At 59.2% G+C, this 16317-nt stretch overlaps 1 protein-coding gene across 3 annotated transcripts; it reads left to right on the top strand.

Annotated features, from left to right (window-relative positions):
* Positions 1 to 622: 622 nt before the first annotated feature.
* On the top strand, positions 623 to 15690 carry LOC115912625 (actin filament-associated protein 1-like 2). 3 transcript variants are annotated; one of them, XM_030964266.1, is made up of 17 exons: positions 623 to 734; positions 4430 to 4555; positions 5458 to 5532; positions 5635 to 5690; positions 6276 to 6366; positions 6437 to 6657; positions 7722 to 7901; positions 8955 to 9038; positions 9596 to 9680; positions 10329 to 10546; positions 10690 to 10814; positions 10889 to 11009; positions 11117 to 11225; positions 11620 to 11757; positions 13689 to 13842; positions 13942 to 14052; positions 15305 to 15438. In XM_030964266.1, the coding sequence occupies exons 1-16, from the start codon at positions 719 to 721 to the stop codon at positions 13964 to 13966; spliced, it is 1824 nt and encodes a 607-aa protein (XP_030820126.1). In that variant the 5' UTR covers positions 623 to 718; the 3' UTR covers positions 13967 to 14052; positions 15305 to 15438. The 3 variants fall into 3 exon arrangements, with proteins under 3 accessions (XP_030820126.1, XP_030820127.1, XP_030820125.1); XM_030964267.1 differs by lacking the exon at positions 11620 to 11757; XM_030964265.1 differs by lacking the exons at positions 13689 to 13842; positions 13942 to 14052 and having other exon boundaries at positions 15305 to 15690.
* The last annotated feature ends 627 nt before the right edge of the window (positions 15691 to 16317 follow it).

The raw sequence follows: 16317 nt of genomic DNA, 5'->3' as shown, positions 1-16317 counted from the left end.
AATGGCTTTATCCACCCCCGGCTCCGCAGCTTTGCTTCCCCCTCTCGTCCAAAAATCCCCCCGGGCCCGCGGCCGGGTCCCTGCAGATGGCGGTGCTGCTCCGAGGAGGACGCGGAGCCTTCCCCGCCTTCCTCCCGCCCCGGCCGGGCTGTGCTGGGGGCCCGCAGGGCGTGTGCGAGCCGAGCCGGGCCGGGACAGCGCGGGCCCGGGCCCGGTCCGCATCCCGGTACCGATCCCCATCCCACTCCCGATCCCCATCCCGATCCCGGTCCTTGTCCTGATCCCGATCCCGTTCCCTGCCTGAATCCCGATCCCAATCCCGGTCTCAGTCCCGATCCTAGTTTCGGTTCCGGTACCGATCCCGATACCAGTCCCGGTCCCTGTCCTGAACCCGATCCCGATCCCTGTCCTAATTCCGATCTCGGTCCCGGTCCTGGTCCAGATCCTGATCCTGATCCTGGTCCTGGTCCTGGTCCTGGTCCCAATCCCGGTCCCGGTCCCTGACCTGATCCCGATCCCTGTCCTAATCCCGGTCCGGATCCCGATCCTTTTCCCGGTCCCCATCCCAATCCCGATCCCAATCCCTCTCCGGATCCCGATCCCGGTCCCGACCCCCATCCCAATCCCGATCCCGACCCCGGTCCCGATCCCGGTCCCCATCCCGGTCCGGATCTCGCTCCCGGTCCCGCTCCCGGCGCGATGTGATCGCTCCCGCACCATGTCCCGGCAGCGAGGTACGGGGGGGGTGGGGGCTCCGAAGGGATGCGAGGCCGGGGGGCACCAACCCAAAACCGGGGCGAAAAGGGGGTTCAGCCCTGGGGGAGGCTGCGGGGGCGCCCGTGGGGGCGCGGATGGGAAAAAAGGGGTTCGGGAAAAGAGGAGGGGGTGAAAAGGGGGGTGGGGGGAAAAGGGGTCAGAGCTGAAGGAGAAGGAAGGGACGGGGTGTCCCCCCCGACATTGGGGTGTCCCTCCCGACATTGGGGTGTCCCCTCCGACACTGGGGTGCCATGGCAGGGTAGGGGGGGCACAGCGCCCCCTCCAGCGGCCCCCCAGGGGCAGTTTGGGGGCGCAGCAGCCGCGGGGGGAGCGTCCCCGCCCTGCAGCCGTGGCCTGGAGCCTCCGCACATGACGAGTCACGCTGCGGCCGCGAGCAGCTCCCCGCAGCCTCCTCTGAGTCATCCCCGAGCTGGGCCCCGAGCCACCCCCGGGGTCCCCCGGGTCACCTCCACACCCCCGCACCCCCCCGGGTAAAACCCCAAAAGGCTGCCCCGGATCGCCGCCCGCGCTGGCATCACCCGCTGTTCCCATGGCATCCCTGGGGCCGCGAGGATGAGGATGGTGGCACGAGGATGATGAGGATGATGAGGACGCCACCGCGCCGCGGGAGATTTGCTAGGAGACGCTCTGTGTGTGTCTGGGGGGGCGTTTTCCTCCCGCCCCGCAGATGTTTTCCATCCCGGTCGCTTTCCCTTGGCACGGCAGCGGGCACCGGGCCAGGGCTCAGGGCTCTGCCCGGGCCGCGGGCACGGCTGGGCACGGCTGGGCACGGCTGGGCACGGATCGCTGCCCCAGCGGCCGGGGGGGGAGCGCGGGAGGGGCGCAGCGAGGGCAAAAGGGCGAGAGCACGGAGATGTCATTGCCGAGGAATTCAGCCTGGGCGGAGGAGAGCAGAAAGGGAGGGAGGGGACGAGCCAGGCCCGCTGGCCAGGGGGGGACAGTCCCCGTGTGCCCCGCAGGTCCCCCCAGCCCGGCCCTGCCCCAGCCCCCGCCGCTTTTCTCGCCGGGAGCTCTTCCCCCCCTTCCCTGCCCCGGTTTCCAGGGAAATCCAGATGTTTGGGCCCCGCTCCGGCGTTGCTCGGCCGGACTCAGCGCTGCCAGATGTTTCCTCTCCCCCCGGGCTGGGTGTGGGCTTCCGCGTCCGGGGACGCGCGGCGGGGACGGGGACGGGGGGACCCCCGTGCCAGCAGCTCCGGAGAGGGGAGGGGGCTTCACCCGGACCTGAGGGCTCCTTCCTCTGCCTCACCCAGGGGGTGCCACCGCCTTTTTGGGGTGCCCTGCATCCCTGTTAACCCAGAGAAATTTGGGATTCATCCCCGTGAACCTGGAGAAATTTGGGATCCGTCCCAGTTAACCTGAAGAAATTAGGGATTCATCCCTGTTAACCTGAAGAAATTTGGAATTCATCCCCTTTAACTTAAAGAAATTTGGGATTCATCCCCCCTAACCTGGAGAAATTTGGGATTCATTCCTGTTAACCTGAAGTAATTTGGGATTCCTCCCTGGTAACAGAGAAATTTGGGATTCATTCCTGTTAACCTGAAGTAATTTGGGATTCGTCCCTGTTAACCCAGAGAAATTTGGGATTCGTCCCTGTTAACCCAGAGAAATTTGGGATTCCTCCCTGTTAACCTAAAGAAATTTGGGATTCATCCCCGTTAACCTGGAGAAATTTGGGATTTGGGGTCACCTGGGGCATTGCAAGAGGAGCATCGGCCGCTGGTGGCTTCACTGGGACTGTCCCTTTCCAGCTGGGGGTGGCAGAGGGGCTCGAGCAGGGCTCGGGGTGGTTTGGGCACAGCTGGCACCGGTGCCAGGCCGTGCTGGGCACCCGCAGCGGGCCCGGGGTGTTTGATCCCAGCCGGGAGCAGCGAGCGGAGCCCGGAGCGGGCAAACCTGGCTGGGAGGAGCCCGGGAGGAGCCGGGCAGCGACCCCGGGGCGCCGAGGGACATCTGCCCGCTCCGGTGGTGGCACCTGCTGTGGCCAGGGCGGGGTGGCGGAGGCGACAGAGCAGAGACACTCCTGGTCCTGCTCTGCAGCATGGACCCCAAACTGCACCCACCGGGGACAGAGGGACAGAGGGACAGAGGGACAGTGGCACAGAGGGACAGAGGGACAGAGGGACAGAGGGACAGAAGGACAGAGGTCCCCGTGCCTCTCGGGACACCGTGGGGTGGCCCGGCGCTCCCGCTGTCCCTGCTGCGGGCACAAAGCAGCTCCTTGTCCCTCTGTCCTTCCCAGCGTGGCGCTCAGCCCCGACCCCCGTCCCTGCCCTCGGCATTTCAGCCTTCATCAGCTGCTCCAGCCTGTCTGGGCTCCTCTTCCTCACCCTCATCCTCATCCTCCTCCTCCGCACGTGCAGCAGCAGCGCAGCCCCGGCCGCGGCTGCCCCGGTGCAGCCGGGAACAAACCGGCTCTGTGAGCGCAACAGAGGAGCCTTCATCCCCGCAGGGCCCCCTCCTCATCCTCCCCCGGTGCCCCCGCGCCCGTCAATGGCCGGATTGTGCCCGCCCGGGGCAGGTGCCACAGCAGGGCAGGGCTGGTGGGACCGGGCACCAACCCGCCATGGCATCGGGGACACCCCCACGGCATCGGGGACACCCCCTGGCATCGGGGACACCCCCACGGCATTGGGGACACCTCCATGGCATCGGGGACACCCCTATGGCATTGGGGACACCTCCATGGCATTGGGGACACCCCATGGCATCGGGGACACCCCTATGGCATCGGGGACACCCCCTGGCATCGGGGACACCTCCACGGGACTGGGGACACCCCATGGCATCAGGGACACCCCATGGCACTGGGGACACCCCATGGCATCAGGGACACCTCCATGGCCCTGGGGACACCCCCATGGCATTGGGGACACCCCCATGGCATCAGGGACACCTCCATGGCATTGGGGACACCCCAGGCATTGGGGACACCCCACAGCACTGGGGACACCCCCTGGCATCGGGGACCCTCCATGGCACTGGGGACACCCCCTGGCATCGGGGACACCTCCATGGCATTGGGGACACCCCCTGGCATTAGGGACCCTTCATGGCAATGGGGACAGCCCCAAGGCATTGAGGACACCCCATGGCATTGGGGACATCCCCCACAGCATCAGGGACGCCCATGGCATCAGGGACCCCTCACAGCATCGGGGTCCCCCTATGGCAGCAGGGACATCCCCATGGCATCAGGGACACCCCCCAACATTGGGGACCCTCCATGGCATTGGCGTCCCCCCATGGCATCGGGGTCTCTCCAGAGCATCGGTGTCCCCTATGGCATCGGGGACACCCCCATGTCATTGGAGATACCCCCACATCAGCAGGGACAGTCCATGGCATTGGGTACACCCCCATGGCATCAGGGACACCTCATGGCATCGGGGACACCTCCATAGCATTGGGGACACCCCATGACATTGGGAGCCTTCCATGGCATCAGGGATCCTCCATGGCATCGGGGCCACCCCCACGACATCAGGGACACCTCATGGCATCAGGGTCCCCCTATGGCACCGGGGACAACCCCCTGGCATCGGGGACCCCCCAGCCGTGCCCAGTGCGGGGGCAGGGCTGGGCAGCCGTGCCCACGCTGCGCTCCGGGTGTGCAGTGTCACATCTCTGTCGCTGTCGCTGTCCCCTGCAGACCTGGACAAGCTGCTGTCGGACCTGCGCTCCTTCCTGCTCCTCCTGGACCGCGAGAGCCTCAGCGCCGCCGCTCGGGCCAAGAAAAGCTCGGTGTGGGAGCTGCTGGGGCGGCTGCAGGGCCCGGGTGAGTGCGGGGCTGGGGAGTGCAAGGATTTGTATCTTGTACTGCATTGGTTAGTGAGAATCAGAATATTCAACACAGAAGAAGATTTATTGTATTGGAACGGGAACTTCGCTCTTTACCCCTTTTACTCTCTTACCCTCTCATCCTCTCCCCCTCTCTTCTCTCAGCCTGCTCTGAGCTGTGCCTGGCAGCCCCAAACCAGGCCCTGCACTTGGCCCTTTGCAATAAACCCCAAATTCCATGACCAAGAGAAGGTTTATTGTATTGTAATGGGAACCTCTCTCTCTCATCCTCTTTACCACTCTCTTTACCTCTCTTTTTCTCTCTCATTCCTGCTCTGAGCTGTGCCTGGCAGTTCCCAGCAGGGCCCTTTGCAATAAACCCCAAATTCCAAGACCAGAAGAAGATTTATTGTATTGTAATGGGAACCTCGCTCTCTCATCCTCTTTACCACTCTCTTGCCTTCTTTCTCTTTACCACTCTCTTAATTCTTTTGGGGCCTGCTCTGAGCTGTGGCTGGCAGCCCCAAACCAGGCCCTGCACCCAGGCCCTTTGCAATAAACCCCAAATTCGACGACCAGAAGAAGATTTATTGTATTGTAATGGGAACTTCTTCTCTCTCTCATCCTCTTTACCACTCTCTTTACCTCTCTTTCTCTCTCTCGGGCCTGCCCTGAGCTGTGGCTGGCAGCCCCAAACCAGGCCCTGCACCCAGGCCCTTTGCAATAAACCCCAAATCCCAGGACACGGCTGCAGAGATCTCTCATCTCCATCTGTCCCCACCATCCCACCCCTGATATTCCTACAAGGTTGGGGTGGAGAGGGCCACTAGGGTTAAGAGTATGACCGTGTTCAGGACCAGTGAGGGTCCGTGACTCTCCCCTGGCCTTGCCCCCTTGCAGCAGAGGATGCAGAGTACATGATCATGCGCTGCCTCTCGCCCTCCCCGGGGCCCCCTCAGGGCCGGGCCAGCCCGGGTGAGTCCCTCTCCTCCCATCTCTTCCTCCACGCGTGTTTTGGGGGGTCGCCGACCCCTCAGCCCCCCGGCACGGAGCTGCCAGCGCTGCTTTTCCCCGCAGGCTCCGGGAGCGCGGATGCAGCGGGAGGCAGAGCCCGGCCGGGCCCGCCCGGAGCGGTGAGAGGGGAAACGAGGGGCTGGGGGGCTCGGGGGGGAATCAGGGGCTGGGGGGCTCGGGGGGCTCGGGGGCGGGAGAGGGGGCACCGAGGGGGCTCAGGGGGGTGGGGGAGGGGGCAGCAGGGGCTGGGGGGGCTCAGGGGGTGGGAGAAGGGGCAGAGAGGGGCTGAGGGGGATTAGAGGGGTGGGAGTGGGACTGAGGGGGCTCAGGGGGGGCAGCAGGGGCTGGAGGGGCTTGGAGGGGTGGGAGAGTGGGCAGAGAGCGGCTGGGGGGTTCAGAGGGGTGGGAGAGGGGGCAGCAGGAGCTGGGGGGCTCAGAGGGTGGGAGAGGGGGCACCAAGGGAGAACAGGGGATGGGAGAGGGGGCAGCAGGGGCTGGGGGGCTCAGGGGGGTGGGAGAGGGGGCAGCAGGGGCTCAGGGGGGTGGGAGAGGGGCCCGGCCATGCCGGGGATGGCAGCGCTGGCCAACCTTGCTGGCACCGAGGGTCCAAGCAGACCTGAAGGGTTTTTGGTGCCCGCCTGCCCCCGGACCCTGCGAGGTTCCCCGGGGGGGGCAGCACCTCTGGAACCCGCCTGTACCCCCAGAACAAGGAGCCGGGCGTCCCCCTGACCCCCCCAGCCCCTCCAGCCGATGACTCCTACGAGGACACCGAACCCGCCGGGCACGGCAGGACCGGTGAGATCCCCCCGCGCCCCCTCCCCAGCGCCCCCCACGCACCCAGCCCTGACCCCATCCCGGCTCCCAGGCGGCGGCGACAGCGACAGCAGCCACTACGAGTCGTACGGAGAGGGGGAAGAGGAGGAGGAGGAGGAGGGGGTGAAGGACCGGGCTCATTACCTGCGCTCCAGCGCCGAGGCCGAGCCCCCCGGGCGCCCCGAGCCGCAGCTCTGCGGGTTCCTCTGGAGGAAGCGCTGGCTCGGGCAGTGGGCGAAGCAGCTCTTCATCGTCCGGGAGCACGTGCTGCTGGTGAGGAGGGGGGATGGAGGCGTGGAGGGGGAAGATGGAACTGGAAAGCCTCATAAATACGATTGGCGAAAGATTTGGAGAATATGGAAACTATAAGCGAGATGGAAATGAAAGCAAGTTTAGGTGAGCCAGGGGGGACAGACACACAGACAGACAGGTGGAGTGTTGGGGAAGATGGAACAGGAAAGCCTTATAAATATGATTGTCTGGTGAAAGATTTTCAGAATATAGAAACTATAAGTGAGATGGAAATGAAAGCAAGCTTTGAGATCCCTCAGTTACTGAACAACTGGAAAACAATGGTGTGGCTGGCTGAAGGTGATCCCCTTTTGATGGAACAACACCCTCTGCTTGCAGACAGCTCCAAGGGTCAGAGCAGACCCTACAGCTTGGCAGGAGGGGCCCAAAGAGGAGTTTTTAGGGTTTAAAATGTAACACAGTATGGTAATGTAATGATTCTTATAGGCTGTATGTAAATGCTATTGGATTTGTATCTTGTACTAGATTGGTTAGTGAGAATCAGAATATTCAACACAGAAGAAGATTCATTGTATTGGAATGGGAACTTTGCTATCTTATCCTTTTTACTCCTCTTACGCTCTTGGTCTCTGACCCTTTCACTCTCTCACCCTCTCATCCTCTCTCCCCCTCTCTTCTCTCAGTCCTGCTCTGAGCTGTGGCTGGCAGCTCCCAGCAGGGCCCTGCACTTGGCCCTTTGCCATAACCCCAAGTTCCATGACCAGAAGAAGATTTTTGTATTGTAATGGGAACCTTGCTCTCTCATCGTGTTTACCACTCTCTTTATCTCTGTTTCCCTCTCTCAGGCCTGCTCTGAGCTGTGGCTGGCAGCTCCCAGGAGCTCCCTGCACTTGGCCCTTTGCAATAAACCCCAAATTCCATGACCTGGCTGCAGAGATCTCTCATCTCCAACCATTCCCACCATCCTACCCCCATTGCTCCTACAGGCACGGAGGGGTCTCCGTGCCCCTCTGAGCCCCCCTGACCCCGCTGTGCCCCCCTCCTGACCCCTCCGAGCCCCCCTGACCCCGCTGTGCCCCCCTCAGTGTTTCAGGTGCGCCGCTGACCTGCAGCCCGTGCTGGAGCTGGACCTGCGCGGCTGCCGCGTCACCGCCAAGGACAAGCGGGGCAAGAAGATGCCCCACGCCCTGAAGGTGACAGGGACGGCGGGAGAGGTGCTGGTCATCGGCTTCCAGAGCCGGCAGCAGGCCGAGGACTGGAGGAAGGTTTGGAGGTGTTGCAGCCGGGCAGGAGCGGGGTGGGCAGGGGGATGCCGCTGGCTGGGGGTCTGTGTACAAATCATGAAATTCCTCCATCTTGTCTCCACAACCCCCATACCAAAAATCTTAAAATCTACGTTTTCACCCCGTGATAATTTTATTATTATAGTACTCCAATTTCTGCGAGTTTCAGATCCTCATACAAAGCTGGCAACTTGCTCCAGGGGTCAAAATCAAACTTGCAGGTGTTCTGGGCTGTGTGCCAGGGTCTCTGAGCCCCCCAGGGGGGTCCTCGGCAACTCTGGACACCCAGAGGGATGTACTGAGTTCTGACAGAAGTGGAAATAGGATGGGGGTGGAGAGGGTCACTAGGGTTAAGAGTTTTATTGCTGGCTGGGGGCTCTGTACAAATCACAAACAGGACAGGACTGCTGGGAACGCGCCTTGAGCTGTTTTATTTTCCAGCATCAGCCTCATTATCTGATTATGACAATAGGAAGATGCCACCAGCTCACATCCCAGGCAGCAGACACAGAATTTAATGTCACAACTCACTTTATAAGTTTTTTGATCAATCACACAAAGCAAAAGCACATTGACAACAGTTCTATCCAACAACTATAAGCACACATACCTTTGATTAAACAATGCTTGCTTATTTCAAATACAATATCTGCTTGTGAGCCTTAAACACAATGCACAGAGCTCCATTATTAAGCTTCAAACTTCCTAATATCTCGCTAGATAAACTTTTCTGTAGATTAGGGAGTTATTCTAGACCAGCGTTAATACACAGACCATTGTTCTATTTGCCTTTGCTTTTCTACTTTTTAAATAATTTTTCTGCTGACCTAACTCATGGCTGCTGCTTAGCTCCAATCACAATTCTGCTGTCTCTGAGGCCTTTTGCAGCTTTCCCAAACCCCTCTGATTTTGTGGATTCCCTCAGGGGAAATGGGGGCCCGGCCCCGCTCTGGTGCTCCCGGGGTGTGTCCCCGTTCCCTTCTCGGGGTTGTGAGGAGCGTTTTGAGCTGCAGCGCTGCCCGTTCTGCCCTGCAGGTGATCGAGGAGGTGAGCAGCGATGCCCCGAGCGGGCTGGCAGCGCTCAGTGTCCCTGCGTCACCTCCCTCGAGGCTCAGCAGGGTGAGTTTGTCCCCCGGGAAACTCAGGAAAGGCTCAGGAATGCACCCCAACCCCAAATCCCAGGCTCCTTTTGGGGAGGGGGTCAGGAATACACCCCAAGCCTAAATCCCACACTCTGTTTGGGGAGGGGGTCAGGAATGCACCCCAACCCCCTATCCTGGGCTCCTTTTGGGGAGGGGGTCAGGGTCAGGAATACACCCTGACCCAAAATCCCACCCTCCTTTTGGGGAGGGGGCCAGGGTCAGGAATACACCCCAACCCCTTATCTGGGGCTCCTTTTGGGAAGGGGGTCAGGAATACACTCCAACCCCCTATCCTGGGCTCCTTTTGGGGAGGGGGTCAGGGTCAGGAATACACTCCAACCCCCTATCCTGGGCTCCTTTTGGGGAGGGGGACCAGGAATACACCCCAACCCCTTATCTGGGGCTCCTTTTGGGAAGGGGGCCAGGGTCAGGAATACACCCCGACCCCAAATCCCACACTCCTTTTGGGGAGGGGGTTGGGGTGCAGGGGGCTGAGACCCCACTGAGCTGGGCTCTGAGCCTGCCGCACCCCAGCTCGGCAAGGAGGAAGAGGAGGATGAGAATCGCTGCCGGCAGAGCCCGGCCCGCAGCCCGCGGCCCGGAGAGGACGGCAAAGGAGGTGGGGGCTGCAAAGGGCCGGGGGGGCTGCGAGGGGCCGGGGGTCGGGGGGTTCCACCCTCGGTGGGGCTGCGAGGCGTTAGTAATTCATCGATTGTCTAGGGATGGTAACAGGAGAGCTGGGAACGTTACTGAGATGAGGATTAGTGGGATTCCTAGGAGGGATGGGCTTGAAGATTGGTCAAAGTTCACGGTCAGGTTCAGGGGGTTGTGCTTGGAGCGATGGGTGGTTTGCTAGAGGGGGGATTTATTGATACGAATGACAGAAGTTTGGGTTGGATAATTAAAGAGAAAGTGAGTCATGAAGTGAGCATGATAAAAAATCAGGGGCTGGGGTTTAGTTGAGGCTTACCATTAAGGAGGGGGGAAACCCTCTTTCTTTAGCTTAAAAGGCTAACGCTGGTTCACAACTTCTTAATGATTAGCATGATATTAGAGCGGATCAGCTTTCGGAGTTGGCGAGTGGGGTTCGGGGGTTCTGCCCTCTGGGGTGGGGGCGGGGTTGGGGTGCGCCCCGGGGCTGCGAGGGGCCGGGGTTTGGGGGTTCTGCCCTCCGTGGGGGCTGCAAAGGGCCGTGGTTCGGGGGTGCCGGGCCGTGGTTCGGGGGTGCCCGAACGCCCCCCGTGCCCGCTGACCGGGGTGCCCGCAGGGTTCCTGGCCGTGCGGCTGCGGGGCCGCTGGCAGCGCCTGTGGTGCGCGGTCCGGCACGGAGCCCTGCGCATGTTCGCGGAGCCCGGCGCTGCCCAGCGCCCCGTGTGTGCCCTGCGCCTGGACGGCTGCGAGGTGACCCCCGGGGCGGCCGCCGGATCCCCCCAAAACCTCCGGATCCGAATCGCCCAGCGCGGCCGGGAGCTCGCCCTGCTGCAGGTGAGGGACGCCCCCCCCGCCCCCCCCCCCCCCCCCCCCCCCGGCGCGCCTGGGTCACCCCACCGTGAACCCTGCCGGGGGCACCCCTGAACCCGGATCCTGCCCCAGGGGCACCCCCTGAGCCCAGCCCCTGCCCCCCCCAGGCCCGTTCGGACGAGGAAAGGGAAGCGTGGCTGAAGACCCTGCAGGCCAGGGGAGGAGCGGAGCCAAAGAAGGGCGACGGGCCCCCCCCGAGACCCCCCAGGCCGAGCAGCCGCCCCGCTGCCGGGTAAGGACCTTGGGGACCCCCGGCCCTCCCGCTCCGGGTGGGCTGCGGGGGTAACGCGACCCCTCTGCCCTCAGGGGGCTGCTGCTGCGCCGGGTGCCCACCCCCAACGCCTACATGGACGATCCCTTCGGGCAGCCCCCGCCAGCCGAGACCCCCAAACACCTCTACTCCAACGCGGAGCGGCTGCAGCAGCTGGTAACATCTGCCGGGGGTCTCTGCCCCCCACTCGTGCCCCTCAGCGTGGGGGGATCCACTCCCACCGCCCCCTTGCCCACGGGCCTCTCCCGGGCTTCCTTCGGCAGCAGCGGAGCCTGGACCGGGCGGCGCAGGGGCAGCGCCCGAGAGCCGCGTCTGCCGTGCCCAGCCGTGCCAGCAGCCCCGCCCCGGGCGGTGCCCGGCCCGCGCACGCCGGTGAGAGGGGCGGGGTGAGCCGGCCAGGGGTGCGGCGGGGCGTCCCCACCTTCCCCGGAGCCATGGGCGGGCACGGGAGATGGGATCTCTGTGTCCTTCCGCTGTTCTTCCTCTTCCCTTCCTCCTGATCGTCCTTTCTCTTCCCTTCCTTCCCACTACCCTTCTCCTGCTCTTCCTCCTCACCCTCTCTCTTCTTCCCTTTCTCCTTCCCTTCCCTTCCCTTCCCTTCCCTTCCCTTCCCTTCCCTTCCCTTCCCTTCCCTTCCCTTCCCTTCCCTTCCCTTCCCTTCCCTTCCCTTCCCTTCCCTTCCCTTCCCTTCCCTTCCCTTCCCTTCCCTTCCCTTCCCTTCCCTTCCCTTCCTCCTCACCCTCGCTCCTATTCCCTCCCTCCCCAGCTCTCCGGGCCCGGCCTGCCAGTGCCCAGCTGCCCCAGGACAGCCCCAGCCTGCAGAGCCGGGATCTGTGCCTGTCCCAGCACCCCCTGACCCTGCCCCACAGGAGGGGGACGCAGGAAGGGCTCGATGTCCTCGTCGGTAGGAGCACTCGGGGGCTCTGGGGGTGTTATCATCTCTTCCTGCCCGATTTTATGAGCTCTCAGAGAAATATTTCACACATAAACTAGCTCAGCTGCTTCAGATGGCTTCTGTAGTAGTGTTAGTGTCTTGGTTTGGAAAGACAGGAGTCTGCTAAGGAAGGCAGGAGCCTCCCCTGAAACGGAGAATGTGAACCCTCCCCACCCCTCCGAATTGCTATAATTTTAAATTAAAGGGCTCTCAGGCAAAGATATGGGAGCAGGAAATAACAGTTCTTTAATAGGGAAAAAAATAAAATAAAATAAACAATGCAGTCCACTAGAACAACACTGACAGAGTCAGAACCCAACCTGACACCCTGTGGGTCAGGGTGCTGGTGGCAGTCCGATTGAAAATGTGGCTGCAGTCCTCTGAAGTATCAGGTGTGGTTCTGTTGGAGCAAGGGGAATCTGTAGAGAAGGATGTAGTCTTCCTCTGGAGATCCAGTGGAGGAAGAGGCAGCTGCTGTTCCTCTAGGGAATCCCATGGAGAAAAGCCGTGCTGGTGTTCCAGAATCTCAGAGTATATCGGGGTAGCAATGCTTGGCTGCTCCCTCTGGGCGGAGCATCTCACAATGGGATGTTATCGTTCTTATCAGTCAGGCACTGATATTCAATAGCCTGTTATCAGCAGTGTCCCCTCCCGAGGGAGGTGTGAATGTGGTCATTCAAAGAGAGAGATAAGGCAAACTGCTCACTTGACAAGGTAATCAGCCATACAGATGGTAATGGAAAACATCTTGCATGCAATCTTCAACAGTTAGAAACAGGAAAGTTTTCATAGAAGGCAAAATAACAAGAGAAAACCCGAGCTGAGGGCAAAAAGGCTCTCGCTCCTAGTAAAACACCGTACAAAAACCATCAGTTCTTTTGTTCTCTTCTTTTTCTAGTAAATTGTTTAAGTGAGACTTTTGAGCTTCTGTCCAATTGGCTATCCTTTGGTTTGAAGTAGAGTCCCCAAAGTCCTATAAAGTGTCTTTCTGCCCAATTAAAGAGAGAAACTTCTGAGCTTTTTTTCCTTTTTAAAAAGACAAAAGATAATTTAGTGACTCCATTGTGGCATTCACATTCTCTGAAAAAATCCCTTCGCCCAGGATTTTTCTCCTGGGAAGCTGAGAAGATCTCATTTGCTTCTCCTGTGTTTTGCTGCTTTGGAATGTGGTTGGAGATTGTTTACCCACAGCCGATTGTTTCATTGGATTCTGCTGTGAGTTGTTTTGACTTTTTGGCCAGTCAGGGCCAAGCTGTGTCAGGACTCTGGAGAGAGTCACGAGTTTTCATTATTATCTTTTTAGCATTCTGTAAGTATCTTTCTGTATTCTTTAGTATAGTTTTCTTTATTTTTATATTATATAGAATATAATACTATATTATATTCTTTAATATAATACAGTATCATAAAATAATGAGAACATGGAGTCAGATGCATCATTCCTGCCTTTGTTTGGGCATTTCCCAGCAAATACAAAATCCTGTCAACAGAAAGCACATTCCTGCACTCTGGGGTCAGGCACTGCCCACTCCTGGCTGGGCACTGCCCACTTTGTGATCGGGCACTGCCCACTCTGTGCCCACTCTGGGTCAGGCACTGCCCACTCTGCACTGGGCACTCTGGGTGCCCACTCTGGGGTCAGGCACTGCCCACTCTGGGGCTGGCACTGCCCACTCTGGGGCTGGCACTGCCCACTCTGTGATCGGGCACTGCCCACTCTGGGGTCAGGCACTGCCCACTCTGGGGCTGGCACTGCCCACTCTGGATCAGGCACTGCCCACTCTGGGGCTGGGCACTGCCCACTCTGGGTCAGTCACTGCCCACTCTGCACTGGGCACTGCCCACTCTGTGATCGGGCACTGCCCACTCTGGGGCTGGCACTGCCCACTCTGTCCTTGCAGGGCAAAGAGCCTTTCCCAGTCTGGAGCAGCAGGCGGGGCAGCTGGAGAGGGGCATGCAGGGCAGGCTGAGAGCCGGCTCCGAGATGAACCTGCTGGCCCTCGGGAAGTCCCTCAAGGGTCACATCGCTGCCACCGCGGCTCAGCTGGCTCCGAGGTGGGGAACACCGAGGTTTGAATTTAAGGATCCCCTAATTACAGGCATGGTGAGGTTTGGAGGGCACCTCTGACCCTTTTCCCGCTGTTTTTCCCTCAGGGATCATTCCTCAGGCCGCTGCTGAAGCGCACCACGTCGGCCAGGAGCGCCCTGAGGCCGGCGCCATCCCCGGTCGTGGCAGGGAAGGGAAATGTGATGAGGAAGACAAAGGTAAATTCTGGATCAGGTGTCTCGGTTTGGAAAGCCAGGTGTGTGCTGAGGAAGGCAGGAACCTCCCCTGAAATGGAAAAATGTAAAACCCCCTCTGTGACCGTGTTCACAGGGGTCTGAGGATGAGGGAAGGGACGAGGATCTGACTCCATGTTTCAGAAGGCTTGATTTATTATTTTATGATATATATTACATTAAAACTATACTAAAAGAATAGAAGAAAGGATTTCATCACAAGGCTAGCTAAGAATAGAAAAAGAAAGAATGATCACAAAGGCTTCTGGCTCGGACTGAGAGTACAAGCCAGCTGACTGTGATTGGCCATTAATTAGAAACAACCACATGAGATCAATCACAGATGCACCTGTTGCATTCCACAGCAGCAGATAATCAATGTTTACATTTTGTTCCCGAGGCCTCTCAGCTTCTCAGGAGGAAAAATCCTAAGGAAAGGATTTTTCATAAAAGATGTCTGTGACACCCCCTCCCTCCAAATTGTTATAAATTTTAAATTAAGGGGCTCTCAGGCAAAAAATATGGGAGCGGGAATAACAGTTCTTTACTAGGGAAGAAAATAAAAAGATAAAATAAACAATGCAGTGAACTAAACCAGCACTGGCAGAGTCAGAACCCAACCTGACACCCTGTGGGTCAGGGTGCTGGCAGCAGCGCCATTGGAATTGTGGCTCAGCCCTCCTGCAGTGTCAGGGGTGGTTCTGCTGGAGCAGGGATCCTGGAGAAAAGGGTGGAGTCTTCCTCTGGAGATCCAGGGGCAGAGGCAGCTGCTGCTCCTCTGGGAAATCCCGCGGAGAAGCCGGGCTGGTGTTCCAGAATCTCCAGATTATATCCAGGCAGGAATGCTTGGCTGGTGTTCCAGAATCTCAGATTATATCCAAGCAGGAATGCTTGGCTGGTGTTCCAGAATCTCCAGATTATATCCAGGCAGGAATGCTTGGCTGGTGTTCCAGAATCTCCAGATTATATCCAGGCAGGAATGCTTGGCTCCTCCCTCTGGGCTCACATCTCCCAATGGGATGCTGTAGTTCTTATCAGCCATGCAGTGACATTCTTATCAGCAGATGTCTCCCTGGTTGTGGAAGAGATAAGGAGAACTGCCCACTGAACAGAAGCCAGCTGCCGTACCCGTGGCAAACAGAACACAATTTGCTTTGCAACCCAGGACAGGAGGGTTTAGGGGATCCCACAGAACAGGGAAATGAGGGATTGACCCCCCCAAATTTAATTTCTCCAGGAATGGGAGATGAAATCTGCAATGTGAGCACCACAGAGTCTCCCAGAGAACATCGGGCCGCGCGTGGATCGTGCAGGACCAGCCTGGGATCAGCCTGGAATTCGACTTTTACCCACCAGTATCAACGCTACCACTACGCACATCTATTTTTATATCCAGATATATCGATGCACACATATCAGCTCCCCACCTGGGGCTCTCCTGCCTCTCCCTGCTGCATCCCCACCTCCTTTTTGGGGTGCACAACTTCAGGAGCTGCTGGCTCTGTCCCCAGCGTGGGCCCACCCCGAATTTCCAGGGATGGGTGTGGATAAACTCCCGGGGACACAGATTTATTTGGGAGGGATCCAATTCCATTCCCTGGAGTCAGCGGGACCCGGGCTGGGCCCTGGGTGTTTTTCCAACAGCTGTGCTTGTCAGGGCTTGGTTTTGATTGGAGAAATGTTATTTTTTATTTTTAGAGAGAATTTAAAAAAAAAATGTCATGAAATTTGGGTTTTATGGGAAAGGGTGAGATGGGAAGGGGGGGTGTCCTCGTCCTTATCCTGGTGAGTGCGGGCTCCATCCTGGTGAAGGGGTTTGTGGGGTCAGTCCTGATCCCAGGGAGGGAAGTTGTGGGGTCAATCCCCATCCTGTTAAAGGGATTTGTGGGGTCCATCCCCATCCTAGTGAAGGAGTTTGTGGGGTCAATCCCAATCTTGGGGAAGGGGTTTTTGGGGTCAATCCCGATCCTGGGGAAGGACTTTATGGGGTCTATCCCCATCCTGGTGAAGGGGTTTTTGGGGTCAATCCCGATCCTGGGGAAGGAGTTTGTGGGGCTATCCTGATCCAAGAGAAGGGGTTTGTGGGGTCAATCCTGATCCAAGAGAAGGGGTTTGTGGGGTCAGTCCCCATCCTGGTGAAGGGGTTTGTCGGATCAGTCCTGATCCCAGGGAGGGAAGTTGTGGAGTCAATCCCCATCCTGTTAAAGGGGTTTGTGGGGTCCATCCCCATCCCAGTGAAGGAGTTTGTGG

Source organism: Camarhynchus parvulus, chromosome 22 (assembly GCF_901933205.1).
Source record: "Camarhynchus parvulus chromosome 22, STF_HiC, whole genome shotgun sequence".
Lineage (NCBI taxonomy): Eukaryota > Metazoa > Chordata > Aves > Passeriformes > Thraupidae > Camarhynchus > Camarhynchus parvulus.
The sequence above is the reverse complement of the archived record's forward strand: the minus strand, read 5'-3'. Positions and strand labels throughout refer to the sequence as shown.